This window comes from Pteropus vampyrus, unplaced genomic scaffold (genome assembly GCF_000151845.1).
Source record: "Pteropus vampyrus isolate Shadow unplaced genomic scaffold, Pvam_2.0 Scaffold34, whole genome shotgun sequence".
In the NCBI taxonomy this organism is placed as follows: Eukaryota; Metazoa; Chordata; class Mammalia; order Chiroptera; family Pteropodidae; genus Pteropus; species Pteropus vampyrus.
The window spans coordinates 713,818-737,219 of record NW_011888815.1 but is presented as its reverse complement, the minus strand read 5'-3'; the positions used below and the strand labels follow the sequence as shown (position 1 = coordinate 737,219).

At 41.0% G+C, this 23,402-nt stretch overlaps 1 protein-coding gene across 1 annotated transcript in view; it reads left to right on the top strand.

Moving 5' to 3' along the window:
* Positions 1-23,402, top strand: part of AGBL1 (ATP/GTP binding protein like 1) — a 545,529-nt gene that overhangs the window by 195,049 nt on the left and 327,078 nt on the right. The window contains exon 6 of the mRNA XM_023529006.1: positions 7,885-7,917. Coding sequence (XP_023384774.1) covers positions 7,885-7,917 — 33 coding nt within the window. The remainder of the gene's footprint in view (positions 1-7,884; positions 7,918-23,402) is intronic.

The window sequence follows — 23,402 nt, the reverse complement described above, 5'->3', positions numbered from 1 at the left end:
GTATCTGATCCTAGTAGCTGACAGATGAGCAGAGACTCAGCCAAAGCGAATAGGTTCCCTGAGATCTTAAGTGATGGGATGACTCAGCTGCTTTGTCACTGAGACCAAGGAGCACATTTTCCTGTTTCTCAAAATAGCTGCTGAATTTCTCCCTGGGCCTTCATTTTCCCCTGCCCACCCCCAGGAATGGCTTTGTGACTTTCGATGCTCCCCATTCAATGTAATTAGACTCCGTGGACTCCGGGCCATCGGCCCACATCGGGAGTTCAGAAGCTGCGTGCTCCCGATCACTTGGGCTCAAATACCTTGGACCAGGAACAAAAAAAATTTCAGCCCAGCCTCCCAAGTGCTGATGTGAGGAGCGTACACCGTCGGCTCGACTTACTGACAGAGTGATTAGTGCATCTGCCACCTGACTCGGAGCCTGTGGCTGACGGCGGAATGAATAGTTTCCTACATGTATTAGACTTTGGCAGCTATGTTTGTCGGTTCAAATCCCTTTCATCTTCTTGGGAACCCAGTGATCTCTCCTTGATGAGAGCCAGTCATAGCTATCTGAGTCATAGGATCTAAAGTTGGAAGTTCCTTAAGGATCTGCTGGTCCAACTTTGTCATCTCAAGAGGAGGTCACTGGCACCCAGAGAGGTCGAACCAGGCTTCCTACCCTCATTTCAAGGTGCCATTCGTTCCTCTAAGATGCTCTCCTGCGTCATGCAATACAAATACGCCCTGAGCTAGGACTTTGAGCATTTACTTCACATTCTAGACGCCAGGCAGGGGGGTTGGAAACAAGAGAAGGTGGACCCTGTCCTCACGTCGCTGCCAGTTTATAGCAATAATAACACGGCAGTATCGTAGCAAGTCCGTTCTGACCCAGTGCTGGGCCTGGGAAACGGGCCAGCTTCCTGTTCTATGGGAATGTTCTCAGTAATGCGTTTATCCAGAAATGCCCTTGGAGCTGAGCAGGCAGGACCCCTGGTCTGGGCCCTGTGCCTCGGGAGGCCCTGCACCCAGGAGGCATCCCCCACAATGCATAAAGTACCCTTCTGGTGTCCGGGATGGCTTGGGCTGGCAGTGCCATCCAGACAGAGCTCCCTGTGCCTGTTTCTCCCCCTTTGGGGTGTTCTCTGACCTGCCACCTGTGGGGGTGGGGTGGACCAGCTGCCTTGAGGAGGAGAAGGCCTGGAACGGATGTGGATGAAGTTTGTCTTGAGATCTCACGGCCAGTCCTTGATTCAGGGAAGACGGTGCTCAGATCATTCCCGCTGTCCGGGAAGGGCCCCCCTTCCTCAGCATAGCATGAGACGGAGCAGACAGGAGTGTTGCCGATATGATAATTTTGAGTGCAAATTATTCATATAGACAGAGGCTCCAAAAACTCCACAATAAATCTTCTTGGGCGCCTGCATATCCTGGGGTGGCCCTTACATGCACCACTTCCCACCCTGCTGAGGGTTCTTCACAGAAACTCCATTTCCATCTTTATCTGCTGAAGCCTGTGCTGCAGGCTTCGCCCTTGGTTTTGGATTTGCCCTGTTTTTCCCCTGGAGACCGGCGGCAGGCTCTTAGGAACGCTCATTTGCCATAGAAGTTAATCTTGTAGCCCAGCCTGAGTCTGCAAAGAGCTTTAGCATCTTCCTGGAAGTCACACCCTCCTCACAGTAATCTGACTGCCCACGAATACATGGGAGAGGGGATTCGAAGAGCTGGGGGGAGGTCCGGAAGTACCCTAACACTGGGACCTTCACCCTTTGCTTTGAGGGAAGCGATAGTTCTCATCGGCCATTATCAGATTCCTCAGGGATTGATTCCACACGCAGACCCCACACATTATAAAGCGTGCAGGGGTGGGGAGGAAGCACTGCTTTCCCTGCGGGGTCGTGAGCGGGTGCAGTGTCTGGAAATGTGCTGCTGCTTTAGCAGAGACAAGCCACCTCACTTCGCTGGAGAGGAAAAGGTTCAAAAGGAAGCCATTACACAGATGCGCAGCCACCTAAGGCTAGCTGCTTATAAGAATTTAGACCGAAATTGCAGGATGGGAACAGAATGGAGGCTTTCTAAGTTCCATGATCGTGCTCTTTCGATATTAATCTCACGTGATCATTAATTATATTCAACAGAGCCATGAGAAAAATGGCTAGAAACCATAGATTGCCATTGAAAAGAAATGAGTTATTGTAAATTATGTTTTCAACTTATTTCAGGTGGTATATAGTAGATATTAAATAAACAACTGCCAGTTCAGTGAATGAACGCTGTTGTTTTGGTGTGTCTGAGTTGTACTCTTTTAGCCACTTATCCATTCGATAAGTATTTGGGGGGGTACTTATTATCAGCAGAGGTGCGTGGGCTTCGAGATGAAAAGATATAGCCCTTACCTTCAGGAGTTTACCATATACCTGCATCCATCAACATGCAGAGCAATGAGATAAACGCTATCATGGCAGGATGTTCAAAGAAAGAGAATTTTAGTTTACCCGGGAACTGGCGGGGAGAGATTCACCGAGGAGGCAGCTTTGGGTTTGAAATAGGGAAGGGGCTTCCAAGATGCCAAGGTTGTAAAAGGAGGAACTTCGAGGCAGAGGCAGAAGCAAGGGCAAAAGGAGCCGGGAATAAAGGGTGGCGTGTATAGGGCTGGAGGCTCTTGCAAGGGAGTCAGGACGAGGAGCTCACACCATCGATTTGGAACACGCCAATGTCTTACTATACAATAAAAGAAAGAGAATAGATAATTCACGAAGAGGATATAGAAAAAACAATAAACTCATACAAATATTCCGCTTGCCCATAATCAGAGAAACAAAATTTAGCTCAAGATGTCACTTTCACAAATCATAGTAGTAAAGGTTTTGAAAAATGATAATATTTATCGTTGGTGAGGATTCAATAAGATCAGCATTCGTATGTGCTGCTAGGAATGTGTAGATTGATAAAATCTTCATGAAAACAGCGAGGCAATGTATATCGAGATTTTTTTTTCAGAAAAAGTTCTCATTCCTTAACCCAATTTTGTCACTTCTTGAAATCTGTCCAAAAGAATTATTGAGAAAGGTGGATGAAGATTTATGCACCGAAATATTCCAATCATAGTATTATTTATAATTGGAAGGAATATAACCAGAAAAAGTCTGATAACAGGGAATGCATAGTGAAAATGATATATTTATACATTATGTTATTATGTAGCCACACACAAAAAATAGATTAGGACTGCTGTTTGCCAGTGGTAATAGCTCATGATACAATATTGAATAGGAAAAGTCACGTTCAAAATTCAGCGTGATCTAAACTATATTTAAAATATGCACACAACTTCAGTTTCAGGCCGCGGTGGAAGAGCTGGGGTCAGATTTATCTTCCCATCCCCTTCTCCCACCCCCAAAACAAGCTACAGATAAAATATATAAAATAGCGTTTTTAAAGATACTAGACATCAGGCAATGAAGGACAGTGAGCCCTGAGCGAGTCCCCTTAAATTATCACAGTCATTGCTGTAAGAGAGTCTCTGGATTGCAGTGCAGGGAGGGAGACCCCAGGTGCAGCCTAGTAGATGGCCTTCGTTGAGGGGACAGGTGAGGAGAGAGAGAGACACCATCTGGAGACACCAAGGTGCCCAGAGCTGATAGGACAGAGTACTAGAAGGAAGAGAGCTGCAAAAATAAAATGAACAAACAAAGCCAAAACCACCTCCGGAGATCTTCAGAGCTTGTCCTTCAAGTATTGAGGGATGTTGATCAGTGCATACTTGTGGGGAAAAACTACCCAAAACCAGGGAGAGACGACCTGAAACAAATGAAGGTAACAATGCCTGCTACTCACACAGGGTTGGTTCTATGTGGCAGACCGGAAAACTTCATGACTTATGGGTCAAGAGGACACTGAAGAGCCTCAGCAGTGGGAAGCTGAACACCGCTCAGCTCCTGCCTGCCCGATACTATGAGCAGACCTGGAAAGATAAAACTGTTTCCAAGAAACTTAAATGCATCTCAGGGCAAAGCTTCAGAATATTTAAAAGAACACAAAAATATTCAGCATTCAACGAGGCATAAACATCAGCAATGTCTAGAATCCAATCAGAGAGAACCAGACATGCAAAGAAACAGGAAAATGCTATTCACAGTGAAGAGGTAAATCATTAAGTCATAAATAACCCAGAACTGAGATAGATATTAGAGTTATCAGGCAAGGACATTAAAAAGTGATTCTAACTTTATGATGTGGAAGAAGTTTGTCTTGAGATCTCACGGCCAGTCCTTGATTCAGGGAAGACGGTGCTCAGATCATTCCCGCTGTCCGGGAAGGGCCCCCCTTCCTCAGCATAGCATGGGACGGAGCAGACAAGAGTGTTGCCAATATGATAATTTTGAGTGCAAATTATTCATATAGACAGAGGCTCCAAAAACTCCAAAATAAATCTTCTTGGGCGCCTGCATATCCTGGGGTGGCCCTTACATACACCACTTCCCACCCTGCTGAGGATTCTTCACAGAAACTCCATTTCCATCTTTATCTGCTGAAGCCTGTACTGCAGGCTTCGCCCTTGGTTTTGGATTTGCCCTGTTTTTCCCCTGGAGACCGGCGGCAGGCTCTTAGGAACGCTCATTTGCCATAGAAGTTAATCTTGTAGCCCAGCCTGAGTCTGCAAAGAGCTTTAGCATCTTCCTGGAAGTCACACCCTCCTCACAGTAATCTGACTGCCCACGAATACATGGGAGAGGGGATTCGAAGAGCTGGGGGGAGGTCCGGAAGTACCCTAACACTGGGACCTTCACCCTTTGCTTTGAGGGAAGCGATAGTTCTCATCGGCCATTATCAGATTCCTCAGGGATTGATTCCACACGCGGACCCCACACGTTATAAAGCGTGCGGGGGTGGGGAGGAAGCACTGCTTTCCCTGCGGGGTCGTGAGCGGGTGCAGTGTCTGGAAATGTGCTGCTGCTTTAGCAGAGACAAGCCACCTCACTTCGCTGGAGAGGAAAAGGTTCAAAAGGAAGCCATTACACAGATGCGCAGCCACCTAAGGCTAGCTGCTTATAAGAATTTAGACCGAGATTGCAGGATGGGAACAGACTGGAGGCTTTCTAAGTTCCATGATCGTACTCTTTCGATATTAATCTCACGTGATCATTAATTATATTCAACAGAGCCATGAGAAAAATGGCTAGAAACAATAGATTGCCATTGAAAAGAAATGAGTTATTGTAAATTATGTTTTCAACTTATTTCAGGTGGTATATAGTAGATATTAAATAAGTAACTGCCAGTTCAGTGAATGAACGCTGTTGTTTTGGTGTGTCTGAGTTGTACTCTTTTAGCCACTTATCCATTCGATAAGTATTTTGGGGGTACTTATTATCAGCAGAGATGCGTGGGCTTCGAGATGAAAAGATATAGCCCTTACCCTCAGGAGTTTACCATATACCTGCATCCATTAACATGCAGACCAATGAGATAAACGCTATCATGGCAGGGTGTTCAAAGAAAGAGAATTTTAGTTTACCTGGGAACTGGCGGGGAGAGATTCACCGAGGAGGCAGCTTTGGGTTTGAAATAGGGAAGGGGCTTCCAAGATGCCAAGGTTGTAAAAGAAGGACCTTCGAGGCAGAGGCAGAAGCAAGGGCAAAAGGAGCGAGGAATAAAGGGTGGCGTGTATAGGGCTGGAGGCTCTTGCAAGGGAGTCAGGACGAGGAGCTCACACCATCGATTTGGAACACGCCAATGTCTTACTATACAATAAAAGAACGAGAATAGATAATTCACGAAGAGGATACAGAAAAAACAATAAACTCATACAAATATTCCGCTTGCCCATAATCAGAGAAACAAAATTTAGCTCAAGATGTCACTTTCACAAATCATAGTAGTAAAGGTTTTGAAAAATGATAATATTTATCGTTGGTGAGGATTCAATAAGATCAGCATTCGTATGTGCTGCTAGGAATGTGTAGATTGATAAAATCTTCATGAAAACAGCGAGGCAATGTATATCGAGATTTTTTTTTCAGAAAAAGTTCTCATTCCTTAACCCAATTTTGTCACTTCTTGAAATCTGTCCAAAAGAATTATTGAGAAAGGTGGATGAAGATTTATGCACCGAAATATTCCAATCATAGTATTATTTATAATTGGAAGGAATATAACCAGAAAAAGTCTGATAACAGGGAATGCATAGTGAAAATGATATATTTATACATTATGTTATTATGTAGCCACACACAAAAAATAGATTAGGACTGCTGTTTGCCAGTGGTAATAGCTCATGATACAATATTGAATAGGAAAAGTCACGTTCAAAATTCAGCGTGATCTAAACTATATTTAAAATATGCACACAACTTCAGTTTCAGGCCGCGGTGGAAGAGCTGGGGTCAGATTTATCTTCCCATCCCCTTCTCCCACCCCCAAAACAAGCTACAGATAAAATATATAAAATAGCGTTTTTAAAGATACTAGACATCAGGCAATGAAGGACAGTGAGCCCTGAGTGAGTCCCCTTAAATTATCACAGTCACTGCTGTAAGAGAGTCTCTGGATTGCAGTGCAGGGAGGGAGACCCCAGGTGCAGCCTAGTAGATGGCCTTAGTTGAGGGGACAGGTGAGGAGAGAGAGAGCCACCATCTGGAGACACCAAGGTGCCCAGAGCTGATAGGACAGAGTACTAGAAGGAAGAGAGCTGCAAAAATAAAATGAACAAACAAAGCCAAAACCACCTCCGGAGATCTTCAGAGCTTGTCCTTCAAGTATTGAGGGATGTTGATCAGTGCATACTTGTGGGGAAAAAACTACCCAAAGCCAGGGAGAGACGACCTGAAACAAATGAAGGTAACAATGCCTGCTCCTCACACAGGGTTGGTTCTATGTGGCAGACCAGAAAGCTTCATGACTGGTGAGTCAAGAGGACACTGAAGAGCCTCAGCAGTGGGAAGCTGAACACCGCTCAGCTCCTGCCTGCCCGATACTATGAGCAGACCTGGAAAGATAAAACTGTTTCCAAGAAACTTAAATGCATCTCAGGGCAAAGCTTCAGAATATTTAAAAGAACACAAAAATATTCAGCATTCAACGAGGCATAAACATCAGCAATGTCTAGAATCCAATCAGAGAGAACCAGACATGCAAAGAAACAGGAAAATGCTATTCACAGTGAAGAGGTAAATCATTAAGTCATAAATAACCCAGAACTGAGATAGATATTAGAATTATCAGGCAAGGACATTAAAAAGTGATTCTAACTTTATTCCATATGTTCAAAGTTTAAAGACACAGAAGATATTTTAAAAGGTCCATATTTGACTTCTAGAGATGAAAGCTACAGTGTGCAAGAGGTAAATACACTGGATTGAATTAAGGCAAATTAGACGTGGCGGAAAAAAAGATAAGTGAATGCACAGACATAGCAACAAAAAGTTTCCAAAATGAAGCACAGAGAAAAAAATGAGAATTAAAAAAAAAAACCCACCAGTGAATCATGGGACAAGTTCAAGCAGCCTGATTTACATATAATCGGAGTCTGTGGTAAGAGGAGAGAGGTGGAGACAGAAATCAAGCGTGAAGAAATAATGGCCGAAATCTCCCAAATATGGTGAAAGCCGCGAAGTCAGAGATCCAAGAAACTCAACCAACCACAAGCACAAGAAACATGAAGAAAATTATGACAACTCAGAATCAAATTGCTCGAAACCAGTGATAAAGAAAAACAAAATCTTAAAAGCAGCCAGGACTAAAAGAAAGAGTAGGAACATTATGAACACAGGAACAAAGACAACGATACAGCAGATTTCCGTTTATAAACAATGCTAATAAGCAATGGAGCAGCATCTTTAAAGGGTGGAATTTAATATGTTTACACAGCTAATCATGGGGCTTCAAAATAAATAAAAATAGATGTAACTACGGGGAGCAGCAGTCATATCCATGGTTGCAGATTTTAATAGTCCTCTCTCAATAATTGACAGAATAAGCAGAGAGAAACAGCAGAATATACATTATTTTCAAGGGCTCATGGAGTATTTACAAAGATAGACAATATTGTGGGCCACAAAACCAGTCAATAAATTTACAAGAATTCAAATGTTCTCTGACAACAACGAAATTAAATTAGAAATCCATAATAGAACGGTCTCCTGAAGAGCTCCCAAATTTTGAAAATTAAATAACAGACTTCTAAAGAAACCATGGGTTGAAGAACTCAAAAGAGAAAATAGAAAATATTTTGAGCCAAATGAAAATGAAACACGGTGTATTAAAACCTCTGGGATGCCACATACTTGCGAGAAATTTATATAACTACAGGCATATGGTAGAAGATAGGTAGAAGGCTATCTAATGGCCTCAAATTCCACCTTTAAAAAGGGAAAATCAAAACCCAAAGTAAGTAAAAGAAAGTAAGAAATATCAGAGTAGAAATCAGTGAAAAGGCAAAAGAAAAGCAATAAAGAAAAATCAATTTAATCCAAAGCCGATTCTTTGAAAAGATCAGTAACGTTGATAAAAGTTCCAGACTGATAAGGACTAAAATGAGAAAAGGTACGAATGATCATTATCAGAAATGAGAGATAAAATGACTACAGGTTCTATAGATATGGAAAGGATAATAGGAGGATATTACGAACAACTTTATGCCAATAAGCTTGACAACTTAGATGAAGTGGAAAAAATTCCTTGACAGAAATAAACTACCAAAACTCATTCAAGAAGTCGATAACCAAATCAGCCCTATATTTGTTAAATTAATTGAATGCATATTTGAATGCATGGCTAAATCATCCCCACAAAAAAATGTCTAGCTTTGGATGGCTTCACTGGTGATTTCTACTAAACATTTCAATAATAAATATTAGCAGTTCCACACAAACTGTTCCAGAAATTTAAAAAAGAGGAAATATTTCTCAACCCATTCTGTGAGGCCAGAATTACCCTGATACCAAAAGCAGGCAAAGACTTTACAAGGAAGGAAAATTAACAGCTAGCATCTTTTATGAACAGCGATACAAATATCCTTTATCCAATTTTAGAAAATTGATATCAGTCGATCAAAACCAGTTGGGATTTATGCCAGGAATTCAAGATTGGTTTAATGGGTAGAAATCATTACATATAATTTATCATACAAAAAAACCTAAAAAAACCTAATAACATGCTTATCTCAATAGACACAGAAAAAGTATTTGACAAAATTCAATATCATTTCCTGATAAAAATTCAACAAATTAGAGATAGAGATTTTCTCAATAAATCACATCTACGAAAACCATTAGGTGACATCATACTTCATGGTGAAGGTCAGAACGTTTTCCCTCCAAGATCAGAAGCAAGACTGGAACGTCCATTTTTGCCATTTCCATTCAAGATTATATTGGAGATTCCGGTCAGGGTAAAGAGGCAAGAAGAAAAAGATGTGCACATGGGTAAGAAAGTAGGAAAACTTTTTATTTGTGGATGATATGATTGTCTATGCAGAATTTCTGCTGGGATCTAAACCCACACAAGCTATAAGAACTTCCAGGATATGAAATCAACATGCAAAAATAAATATTTCTATGTAATGCAACAAACCATTGAAAAATAAAAATTTCAAAATACAATTTAAATAGCATCAAAAATATAAAATATTTAAGTGTAAATCTGATGAAAGATGCAAAAGATTTGGATACTGCAAACTACCAAACATTGCTGAAATAAATTTATGAACATACACCTAAATAAATAGAGAGAGAGGGTTCATGGCTCAGAAGACTCAATATGGTTAAGATGTCAATTTTCTTTAAATTGATTTATAGATTGAATATATCCCTGGTCAAAATTGTGAGGACTTCTTTTATAGAATTTGACAAATTGATTCTAAAATTCATATAGAAATACATAAGACCTAGAACAGTTAATGCAGTTTTGCAAAAGAACACAGTTGGAAGACTAATAACTGTATTTCAAGACTTATAAAGCTACAGTAATCAGGACACGGTGGTATTGATGTCGAGACTGACAAATAGGTAAATGAAACAGAATAGACAGTCCAGTTTAGTATTGAATCTGCATGCGAAGGGACAATCGGTTTTTGGTATCGATAAATTCCACGGAGAAACAATAGTCTGTTCAATCTCTGGTTCTTGAAAACCTTGATATCCATATGCAAAAGATTTATTTCAGCTTATACTTCACACCATAAACACAGCTTAGCATAAAATGGATAATAGAGCTAAACATGCAACCTAGAGCTATACAATTTCTGGAAGAAAATGTATGGGAAAACCTTTGCAACTTTCCGTGAGGCAAAAATTCTTTAGATGCAAAATTCAAAGCACACTCCCTAAAGTATTAAAGAACGAATTGGATTTCATCAATATTGGAAACTTTTGCACACTACAGTCACTATTAAGAGAATTTAGATGGAAGTCACACACTGGGAGACCATATTTGTCAATCATATTTCTTGTAAAGGAGTTTTATCCTGCCTAAGTAAAGAACACTCAAAATTCAATAGTAAGAAAACGAGTGGTTCAATTAAGAATGGACAAAAGATTTGAATAGATTTGTCACTAAAGAAGATAGCCAAATATGCATATAAAACATGATCAACCTTAAAATCCAGGGAAATGTATATTAAAACCATAATGTAGTACCACTATGCACCTATTACAGTGGATAAAATGGAAAAGACTGACCGTTACAAGGGTCGGCAAAGCTGTAGAGAACTGGAACTCACTGGTGGAAGTGTAAAAACAGTATGGTCGCATAGGAAAGCCTTTGGTGGTTTCTTAGAAATTAAACATATGTGCAAAATATGACCATTTCTTTTGTAGGTATCGACCCAATAGAAATGACAATATATATCTTTACAGAGACTTGTACAGCCATTCATAGCAGCTTTGTTTGCAATAACCCCCAACAACTGGAAATAATTGTCATGTTCCTCAACTGGTGAATAGATAAACTGTAATAGTCCCGTCCAATGGAGTATTAGTGATAAAAAGACTGAACTGTTGATATCAATTGTATGTGGGATGTAAACCTAAAAGCAACAAACGAACAGGACAAACAGAGACTTGTGGACATGGACAATGGACTAGTGGTTACCAGAGGGGACGGGAGAGGTAGACAGGGTGAAAGGGGTCAAATATGTGGTGACAGAAAGAAATCTAACTATAAGAGGTAAAGAAACAATGTAAAAAAAAAATTATATATATATATGTATATGTATATATATGTATGTATGTATATATGTATGTGTATATATATGTATGTATGTATATATATATATATATATAAATGCCTTACTGTTAAAGTGATAGCTGAAACTTATTGGATTTCGCTAACCAATGTCACCATAAAAAAATAAAGAAACCTGCCATTAAAACAAACAAACAAAAAGAATGAACTACTGATGTATGGTACACCATGGATAAATTTTAGAATAATCGTACCGAGTATATGCTGTGTGGTCATAGAAAATAAACAACCATTATGGCAGATGAGTGGCTATCTGAAGACGTGAGTTTGGGGTGAAGAAGGGGTAGGGGAGAAGGGATCCAAAGAGGAAACGTTTGGGCGGTGGTCTTGATTGTGGTGTTATTTCAAGGTGTATACATATGTCACATCTTACCAAATTACACACTGAAGTGTGCATAATTTATTGTATGCCAATTAGATCTCAATATATCAGTATGAAAAAAAAAAGTTCTCTTTGCCTAAAAAATATGCACAGTAAAATCTTCAAAGAAGAATACCAGTAACTCGTTATTTCTGAGTGGTAGGACTGTAAATTAACTTTAAAATGATTTCTATAATTACCAGGCATTACTTTTGTAATTAGGAAAATTAAAGCTAAATGAGAAGAGCTGCGTTAATGTGTAGTCTACAGAATATTTTATTCAGTTGTCCGGCCGTAGATATAAGCATTGAAACTACCACCACCATCATTGATCGTGAGGTTGCTCATTTAAACATTCATCCAAAAAGGAACTGAAGAGTGAGATGTAGCCCATTAGTATTGAGGACGGAGCATGGAGGCAGCAAAGCAGAGGACGGTTTTCTGGGCAGAAGCAGAAGCATTAGACGGTGCCGAGGCAGGAAACAGACCGCTGTGGGTGGGGCGAACAGGTAGTCGGGTGTTAATATAGGTAAAGGTTGAGGTGGGTGGTCACAGGAGAGAAAGATATGAACCAATCCAGCCTCTTTCCCCTATATCTTGTCTGTTCTCTTACCCTCCCTTCCTCTCTCCTCCCCTTCCCTTTCTCATCTTGGTTTTTTCCTTTTCTTTTCTTTTTATTTTTTTATTTTTTGCATTCTAGGAAAAGTCTTTGTTTGTTTTGAACTTGAGTAATTGAGTTTTCTGCTGTATGCTGTCAGCTATTCATAGCCTCCGACAAAGTTTCAAATGGAGGGCCATGTGTTCTATATATATACACACACACACACACACACACACACATACATATATTTGATTCTTCATATTCTTAGATTTATGGCTGCATCAGCGTTCGCTCTGAGGTTATAGTCACAGAGGTCATCTCGGATACCTGAAGGGCAGAAATCAGGTATTTTAGAAATCGGCTCCTTTCTACTCATAGTCATGCAGCGTCACAAAGGGGCTGAAGGACACTAATTACCTCCCTCTTCTGAACTGAAGAATAGTTTGCTCTGCTTTTTTCAGCCTTACGGAGAGCCTTTTATGCTCTCTCAGTATTGGTTTGTAATCAATGACAATTGAGCTGGATTATGTTGGAGGTCTCTCTACTTAAATAGTTCATAGCGGGAGCTTCAGGGTCAGATTAGAGGGGAAAAAAAAGCCCTGCTGGTTACTATTTTGTTGTTTGAAGATCTGGCAACCTAGGGAAAGAATTTACTGGAACAGGCCCATGGCCATAGCAACAGGTTTTGTGAGTTTATTTCAGCGTCACTGAGGTGTGCCCCCTCCCCCCATCATGGCTCAGTCTTCAGTGTGTGTGACCAAGAGCTCACTTGGGGGCTTCTCACATGCAGGCGTGCCTGGGGAAGATGACCTCATTGGTGGTCAAAAGGCCACCGTGTTGCCTTGAGTTCACCTTGAGTTCTCATTTCTCTCCCGTTGGGGCTTTCTCTGAGAATTTACGGGGGCCTCTGTCCATTTTCGTCTGTTGCACCTCTCAGAGCATCTTCTAAATATTTTACTTGGGATGTTCTCACTCCCGTTTCTCCGTCCCGCTCGAATCTTTGCAATTTAAATATTTCTGCATTACCTTTTAAATGGTGAAACAATTTTATGCTCCCCGACATAGCAGTAATTTCCATAGAACCTTTAAATGTTTCATGCAGAAAGAGACAGTAGAAGGTACTCGTTCTAATACCCTTACTTGATAAAGAGAGTCTTTGAATCCAAAATAGGTGGTTTCCTGCAATTGACACAGCGAGTTGGCTAGAAGGGGTATGATTCCAGTTCTCCTGAGAAGAAGACTCAAGCCTATTTTCACCACACCGTGCTACAGCACAATAACTTTTTTCCCCCTCAATATATAAAAGCAGAAATGATTCAACGACTGGACTAAATAAATAAAACATGTTCAGGGTACAGTTTTACTAGAGCCAGAGGGCTCGGAACTGGAAAGAGGCAGCCTCGGGCCTCTGTTTCCTGGAGGTGGAAATAATTTGTCTTTCAAAATGACCCACCCTCATTATGGTAATCATCCTCCCGCGCAATACAATCTCATTTTATGCGGCATGTTTCAGGCCCGATGAATCCCCCACCCCCACCCCCACCACGCTTTCCAGAGTTAAAGTCAAGGTCCCCCAGTTATGCGATGCCGTTAAGAAGCTAAATAATGCAGTGTCAGAGTTATAATCATAAAGGGTAAGCAGGGAAGTGGGAAATGGTCAGGCGATAGCACCGGAGGAGAACGATGCTTCTGAAACACGATCAAGAGTCAATGAGGCAGAGAAACAGGAAACACGGTGCCAGATGGCAGCAACCTGCCAAGGCTGAGCTCACAGGTGGCCCACTGCCACCTCCCGGTAGCCATGGGTATTACAGCTGCAAATGGGCATACATTGTGACGACGTTAGGACTGTAACGTGTTGTAATGAGGTAACTTCGTATTTATAGACGTGTTATTTCCTAGACACTCAAAGAAAATAGCTTTTTAGGACCTTCAATTCACCATTTTTCTGTTGTTCAGAGAGCCCACCTATTGCCTTCTTGAATTTTGTTCGTGATGGGGATAAATGCTCACCCCAAGTGGTCTACTATTAGAATTCTTTTCTGATGAGAGTTGCTGGCTAAGGCTGAAATGAGTTCATTGAATACTTAGTCGTTGGGTCAATATGATTCTGGGATTTTTTTTTTTTTTTTGAGGCCGAAATAAGAGTGTATTTTGGAAGCTAATCGTTGAAGGGTTTTGATTTTCCATGGAATTTTGTAGATACGCTGTTTTTGTATGTTTTGTTTAAAAAGGACAAACAGTTTAAAAAGGAGTTCTAAAATTTCTGGTTTTTTAAAAGAGAACTTCTAAAATAAAACATTTTCTCTCTCAGGGTCAGGCCTAAAAGTTATCTTTTAAGCAGTTGCTGAGAGTTGAGACTTTGTGGCTAAAACTGGTTCACGGACACCCAGGCCTTCGACAATTGAATTTACTCAGATCTTTGGAAGAGGGTCAGGACAAAGAAGTTATCCACAGCTTTTGGGAGACCAATCTAAAGCCATCTACCAAGACAGGAAGTTCACGGATATTGCCTAAATTTGGTATGTCAATAAGTAGCAATGTCGGCATAGTATTTATAAGCTTGGTGGTAAACAGTAGAATAAACAGGGAAAAAATCTTTGGATAGTTTGCTTTTAGGGAACAACTCTTAAATATAGGGAGAAGTATTGTGAGTGTATATAATTTTCTGCTCAAATAGCAGAAATCACACTATTTTTCGAACACATATAGATCATTCTTATAAAATTACCCTGTGCATAAGTTCCTCCTGTTACCTCTGGTACTGACCACAGCATATGAAATTCTAGCCCATATACTAGCATAAGTGAGGGAGTTAAAATCATCAGAAAATGAGGAGACAAACAGTCATTTGCAGATGGCACTGCTATCTACCTGGATGTTTTGAGTAATCAGGTGAATGCATGAATATCGATTGCTTTTCCACTTACCAAACCTAATCAATTAGAAAGTAGTACTGGAAATGGAGATTTCGTTCCAGACTGTAATAAAATAGCAAAATATCGGACTGGATGTAGCCACCTCTGCAGCAGAGATGTCTGCAGCGGTGGACGGAAGGGGCCTTGTCTTCGGTCCAGGATCACTGTGCCAGCACACGGTGTTTCTGGAGGAGTTTTCCCAGTGTTCTTTATAGTTCCTATTCTTTGCTTACAGTGCGACCAATCTTTTTCCTAAATTTGTTAATCCGTTCAATCCATTTACATTCAAATCTAATTGGGCTAGAAACCATTCTTTTTTAATTACTTCACCTAAACTTTTCTGTGCTACTTTCAAGTTTGTATAGATTGAGAAAATCTGACCTGTATTATCACTTAATATTGGGAGATAATCTTTTACATTTATAAAAACACATAACTATTATAAGTTTATAAAAGATAATAAAATATTTTACTATATAATTAATAAAGACAAGCATGTTATTATAGATTTACACAAATATATAAACTATATCACCTATATTACTATATTTTAAATAAATTCTATATTAAATTTTTAATAAATATAAATTTAATAAATTTAATTTCTATAATTTGATTTAAAAATTAAAGCAATAATGATAGATGCACATGTGTATGTATACACACAAGCACACGTTTTGTCTCTCACATGAACCATTGTAAAAAATGATAAGCTGTGTGAATTAAAAGCCATAAAGTTGTTTAATTTCTTTGACCTTGGTAATCCACTTTTACAATGAAATGATCAGAGATCTCTCTATACCTTGATATTGAGACAACATTGTTTCTAATAGTAAAAGATTAGAAATAACTTAAAAATCATACCACAGAGTAGTGATGAAGTAGGTCATGGTAGATACATAACATCGAATATTATATAGTCCTTAAAAATCATATTTTAGGAAAACGCTAAAAATATATTATTAGGGGAAAAACGCAGATGTTGATCATAAAATAGTGTAGACTGTGATCAGTAGTATATATATCTTGTTCAGCAGTCTGTTAGCACATCCATCTATCCCATCCATCCCTCTATTGAAAGCTGGTGTGATAGATGTGAAGATTAGATTTTATTTTACACTTAATTTTTTTCACATTTTCTTTAGCTAAAAAAAAATTTTTTTTGAAAGTCTTTTAGACACCTAATATGGTATTGTTTAGAAATGTAAATAATTATGACCACGGAAATAATAGCACCTTGATTTATTTGTAAATTGGGTTGTACCAGCTACTTTGAAAGATGCCGAAGCAACCCTTGAGAACCCTTTTCGCTCCAGGTGGGAATAATTCCCCTGGCTCTATTTACAGATGTCATTGAGAGGAAGGTGACTTGGTCTCTTTATTGCCCAGATTCCCCAAAGTGTTCCTTTTCCAGCGGACAGGAAGTGACTAGATGAGGGCTGATGATGTTGAGAGACTGTGAGCACAGAAATGGAGGCCAAAGAATGTGACCAGAGTGTGGGAGACGGTGGGCTCTTAGGCAAAGGTTTTTTTCTGTTTCACTCGAGTTCAGAACGATGCCACAGAGCCGTGTACTCCTTTTCCAAATGGAAGGTGACCAACTAAAGGTGTCACCGGCTCCCCACGGCTTTTTCTGACCCCACAGCTCGCCTGGGATGGGACTGCCTCTCCATTCTGAGGAGCTTTTGCTTGCTGGCAAAGTTGAGGTGCCTGAGATTTGTGTGCTAGCACAGAGGGTGACTGGTCCCATGAGCCTGTCATTTGGGGCGTTGGGAAGGTTTGACAATGCAGAGAAGTAGTCAGACATCAGAATAAGAGACTGTTTTCTCAACACGATGATGACCAATGCTTAAAGAACAGTCACCATCTCCAGTCTAAGTCACCCTTTTAGCCAGATTTTGAAGGTTCCAAAACCTATTAATTTTGGAATGTGTTTTATGCTTATTCTAACCGTATTCCCACCCAAAACACAAAAGCCGTCTTCATGAAACGGCCGCACTAATTGGACATGACAAGGTCCTTCTGGCCAGCCAGGCAGGCCACAGGCGGGGGCACAGGAGGGAGTCCCTGGGGTCTGCTTCCAAGCCCTCGGTGTAGAGACGAGAGTGCCAGGCGTGGGGGAAGGTCTTCACAGTAACACACTCCTCCCACGAGGAACATTTTCCCGACACACACCAGGTCTTGATTTTTCCATTTTTTAATTTTTCCCCATCACTCCCGCCCACATCCTGTCGGAGCAACTCGCTCTGTTCCTAGCCCGCTCTGGGGTTTGCCTCGATGTGCAAACCAAAAGTACATCTGCTCTTCCTCAGCGAGCTCATCGTTTGGCCCGGCCGCTTCGTAATTAGATTTCTCGAAAACCTCTCTCCTCATATATCAATTATTCCACTCCCTTAATCATCTTCCTCAAGGTTTCCCATGATCCTACTACTCATTTGTCACACTGTCTGGGTCCATACTTCGGCGTTTACAGGACTGAAAGAGTAACGCACAGTAATAGGGTGTGGTGTCTACTTGGTTGTAGTCTTGGGGATCATCCTCCCATGCCTTTTCTTCTCCCCACTTACCCCACCAGGTTATAGCATCCCTTTCAGTATCTGAGAAAGAGGATTGTTCACTTTCGTGGGTTTTTGGATTTCTGTGATGATGGTTTTTGACGTAGCGCAAATGCGTTTATGTTCCTGTGCCCTGGAGGACCTACCTCCTGAAACGTGACCAGTTTTACACCTAATTAACCTACGATAACCTTGGTGATAACCCAAGAGATGAGATGAATTATAGAATGAATTTCTGGTCCCTTGTTGGGAGGTTAGTGTGAGGGAAGTATGTGCCAGTACTTGGGCACAGAACAGACAGACCTCTGTTCCTGTGGGAGTGCCAGAGCCTGAAGATTCACCCCATGGCGATTTAAAACCAACCCCATCAAAATAGGCACGAAAGGAAAAAGCTAGCAAGGTCTTAGGCAATAGACATGTATGAGGAAAGAGATATATTTCTATAATTTGTCATTTAGGTCTTTCTGCAGAACCCGATACAAATATACTGCCTTTGACATATTCTCTGCCACTTGTAGACATTATTTTACGATGGAAATAAATTTATTCTTTATTATAGTCACTAAACATGAGTGATTCCCTTCTTCCGTTGATCTATGAGGGTTTTTAAATATCTCATTCGCTGATGGATTCATTCCTTCATCTCACGTTTGCTGAGGGTTTTGTGGAGGCTGGGCTCTGCACAGTCACTGGGGAGGACAGGGTGAGGAGAAGTGGACGTGCTCTCTGTCCTGATGGGTTTTATAAATTCATAGGGCAAGGCAGATGTTAGTCATAATGTCCCACAAATACTTGTAACATCACAATGGTAACTAGCAGTCGGAGGGTCCCCCTGGGAAGGGCGTGTGGCTGGGGTGTTCTGATTGTGTCAGTTTGCTCGTGGTCACCTTGGACCAAACGAGGCACACATGTACCAATGCGCCCTTCCCTGTGACCCCCTCTGAAGGCGAGGTCACGTCGCATTGTCTGTTTTTCATAAGGTTCGGTCATTTTTATTCGCACTTGGTGCATATTTAGCAGCGTTTAGTTCATCTGATTTATCAGCCGAGAAGTCCCCCCTGACACAATTCTCCCGTCCACATGATGCCTCGAACATTTCCAGAGTCCGGTATCACATGGGCAGCTTCTTGAAGACCTGGAAATTGTCTGGCTTGCTGGGATCTCACGTTCTTCAGATTGAAGTGAAATTCGACTCCAAATCTGGTGGGAAAACCAGCATCTCTTCACCCTCAGCACTCAGGAAAAATGTTCACATGGCAAGTTTGACCGAAGACCGGGGGCAAAAGGTGGTGGTGATGGGAAATACACCACCGGGCAGCATCGCGGGGGGAAAAAAATCGATATTGAACATCCCAGATTTTAAAAGTCCCTCAAGCATTTCCTTCCAGAGGAATTTGCTGCTTTTTTTCTTCTGCTAGGGCTCTGTCATTTTCTCATATTGCTAAATCTGTCCCAGCTATGCCCTAGGGGTGTCCTTCAACAACTATCTTTTTTGAGAATAATAGGACTTCCTGAAGAGAAAATAAAAGGATCCCGTTATCAAATAAATTTAGGACACTCTGGTTCAATAGGGTTTTTTTTTTTTTTTTTTAACTGTAGGGTGTCTCAGAGTCTTTAATATACTAATATATGTTGTAAATTTCTAAGGAAATATTTTTTAAAGTCTTTAAAGAGGTCTCTTAAATATTTCTCAGACGTTGGATTATCCGTGATGCCTTTGGCTCTCTGCGGCACAAACTCTGATTTCTAATGGTTTGAGCGACAGGCCATTTTATCGTTTCATGTGACTGGACGTTCAGACATAGGATGGCTGACCCCATGGTTCGGGGACAGTGTCAAGGGCTCAGGTTTTCTCCCTCTTTGCCTCTGCCGTGTTCGACGTTGACTTTGTACTCAGACTGGTCACAGGATGGCTGCAGCAGGTAGAGATCTCAAATCTAGAATGGCACTGACCTGGTGAAAGGGAGTGACCATTTCTAGGGCTTTTTAAAAATTATTTTTAGAGAGAATTTGAGACTTGTTCCACAGTCTCCCGAAAGACCTTCTTTCACATGTCTTTGGCTGGAATTGGGTCTTAGCCTTTAGTCTTAAACTAATTCACAGCCAAGAGGAGGGATGAGCCCTTCCTCAAACACCTGGCTACAGGGCATAGATAGATATAGATACCGGCACAAAACTGAGGTTCTGTTTGGAAGGAGTTAGGAGGATACAGGTGCTGGGCAGGCCCCTAACAATGTCCATTAAAGAAACACAGTGCTATGGACTGAATCTTGTCCCTCCCAAAATTCATGTGTTGTAGACCTGTCCGTGTAGCTTGAATAGAATAAATCTCAGTAGTGAACTCACAGGCAGAGTTTTGGCAACAGAAAAGATTCTGGCGTCCCTAGAAATGTTTGAAAAATTTGGGAATTGGGCCTTTAGGAATTAAGATTAAATGAGGTGATAAGAGTGGGACTTTGATCTGATAAGACTGGTGGCCTTATAAGGGGCAGGGGAGGGGGAAGGAAACAGGGAACGGGAGAGGGAGAGGGAGCAAGCACCGAGGAAAGGTCGGGTGAGGACGTTGCAGGATGGGGGCCCCTCCATAAGCCAGAAAGAGAGAGAACTTTCACTGGAAACTAACCTTGCCAGACTTGGATCTGGAACGTCTAGTTTCCAGAACTATGAGAAAATAAATGTCATCTAAGCCACCCGATCTATGGTATTTTGTTATGGCAGCCTAGCCAACTAATATACACAATCAATGGGATAAGAGATTGAAAATAATACAGAAGTTTTTAGAGACAATGATGAAGAGCTCCTCCTTTATGCCAATTCCTTCCCTGGAGATTGCTGCTAAAAATAATTGGTGCTATGCTTTTTCTCATCTTTTTAATAGTTACCAAACATGTATTATGTTCATGTGCACATATGTACGTATATACACATACATACATATTCTACGCACATATTTTTTGGATATTTTTATTTTTTTAACGTTGACATCGTACGTGCTGTTATGGAAGTTATTGTCAACAAAATATATAGCCTGGCCTCATTCTTCGTAAGGGTCGCATAGACATATCATGCAGATGTCTCTCAATTCCTTCCGCCATCTTGGTATGAAGGGACTCCTACGCTTACCTAACATGGGACATCTCCTGGGATTTGTGCTCAGCACGGCACCCTTTTGGACCTACTGATCTAGAACTGCAGGTTCTCTGTCTCTCTGTTGTCTTAAAAGAAGACTTAACTTCTTGAGGCCGTCAGGACATTGGACTTTGGCAGAATGTAGTTGGCTAATGGTACCCAAAGGACGTGGTGACACAGGCACTAACGAATGGCCTCGTGCTGGACAGTCTTCACATGGCCCCTCTGCATCAGAAATGCTAACTTCCCTTTCTTCAGGGGATGAGGCACTTTGTTCTTTCATGCATGACATTGTGCGTTATGGAAATTGTGACATTACTCAACAGCTGTCTTATTCCATCTTGGATGAACTCTCCTTCAAGCTATGCAGCTTGAAGAGAATAAATCTGACTAATGAATTTACAGTCAGGGTTTTGGCAACATAAAAGATTCTGGCCTCCCTGGAAAAGTTTTAAAAATTTGTCTAATGTTGACAAGGAAAATTATTTCTCATAATTTGTGTCATTTGAGTCTCATTTATCAACAAACACTCTGTCAATGTAGGAAACCCACCCTCAGAAAGTGGTTTAATCTTTAAACCCATTTAATCCTATCAGCAGGGTTGTTAAAATAAGCAGGGGTGATTCTAACATGCCTGGGAGTTTACACAACTCCCCCCTTAGCCAAGATGATGCTGTGTTTATCATACACAAAAGATGACCTTCCCTTGGGGTTTAGGTCTGTTTCCAGCAGAAAGATTACTCTGTAAATCCAGTTCCCACATGAACGCTGCTAATCCCTATGCATATGTCTCAGCTTGTTGACTCAGTTGCTTGAAGGTCCAGATGCGGTGTTTCGAAAGGCTTGTCAAACAATTTAATTTTTCATGTCTTCATTTTGAAAGCCTCATTTTGGCCCTCATTTGTAAAGCCTCCATTTGTTTTAGGTGACAACACATATAAGTAGAGGAAAAGAAAAAAAAAACCAGAGTCATTAAAGTAATGGATCAGAGACTTACATTTTTTAATGAACTTTCTCTCTTGATTTTAAAACATCATTATAAAAATATCTTCCCCAGTCTTTAGCACCTCGTTTTATGTCATCTAAGGTATCTTTCTAGACAGGGGTGATTTACAAATTACCCGTATTTCAGACCCTGGAGGTTGAGATATTATCTATGCTTCGTTGTTTAAGGGTGTTTTTGTATAGCACTTTTTAGTTCCATCATTTTGTTTTTCGAGAGTAACAGCCAGCAATTTCGTCATTAGTGCCCATCACGTGTTGCCTCAAAGAATCATGAATCCTTAAAGAAAAAAAAAAGTCTTATTCAAATTCCCATTCAAACACTTTTATATTAAAAGTACATGGCATATAATAGTGGTATGATTGAGTATAATTATACCACTACAACTAATCACAAATATATTAAAGTATATATTCAATTATATATAGCATGTATGAATAGTTATACCTGATACCAATGCATATCTATTATTACCATCACACTCTACTTGGTTAACATAATTTTAATGATTTATAGGCATAGTCCAGTATACAGGTGTCCTAGAACTACTGTAGACTTGTCTGTGGGTCAGCAAAGACTGAGTAAGATAGTGGGGAATTCTACGGAGGGTATTATGGCATTTTTCAAATCACCTCCTTTCTCCATCCCTGCATCCCTAAGTAGAGGCAGGATTTCTGAGGCTCTCATTTCCAGGAAGGCTCCCTTGGGTAGGGTGTTGATGAAAGGTGTCATTTGACTCTTATCATTCTTAGTGGTCTTTTAATCTGAATGTAACTCACAAGCACATACAGTCTCCTTCAGCTGTGTCTGAGATGTTTGGCCTCAGAGTAGGAGGTGCCTTACACGGCAGCTAGAGTTTGTCTCTACCCCGATGGTACACGTTGGGTACCACCAAAGAAACCTCATGGCTGGAGGGAGGAGAGGGAAGAGCAATGGAGAGGCATCAGAAAGCGTCAGAGAACCTCAGAATTCCTGTCTGCAGATGCAGAATGTGTCTCAGGATAAGACAGGTTGTAAGTAGGTTGTAGGATAAGACTTCTGGTGGATGAGGGGTCTGGGGCAACGGCCAAGGTCTCAGTAGAGAACCTGAGAAAAAGCAGGTGGACTGTGCTGGTAGCTCTGGCAGCTCCACGACAAGCTGACTGACCTATGGGAATCATTGTCCTGAGCCTCAGTTCTCAGCGGACCCAAACAGCCTGCCCGGCACCAGACTCCATTGTCCCCTCAGAGCCTGCTCTCCACCATTGCAGCTCACTCTGGCATTCTTAAAACAAACGGAAGAAGCTCTTTGCGACACTTTACGTGGTTTCTCTAGAGGCGGTGTGGGGTTGAGAGTGAGGTATGTTTACGTTTAGCAGAAGACTGTTGCGACCTATTCATTATTAATTTACCCATCGAGCGTGTGTTTAAAAATTACTATAGAGCAGTGCTATGAAAAGGGCTCAGGCTTCAAAGATAGTAATGTAGTTTCTGTCCTTAGAGCTTCTAGCCTAACACGGAGTTAAAGATATAAATAGAAAATGTCTATGTTCCTGAGACTATAAGAAGTGGAAAATGGGATGGGAACTCAGAGGAACTCTACAGAGGCGGGAACTCTACAGAGGCGGGA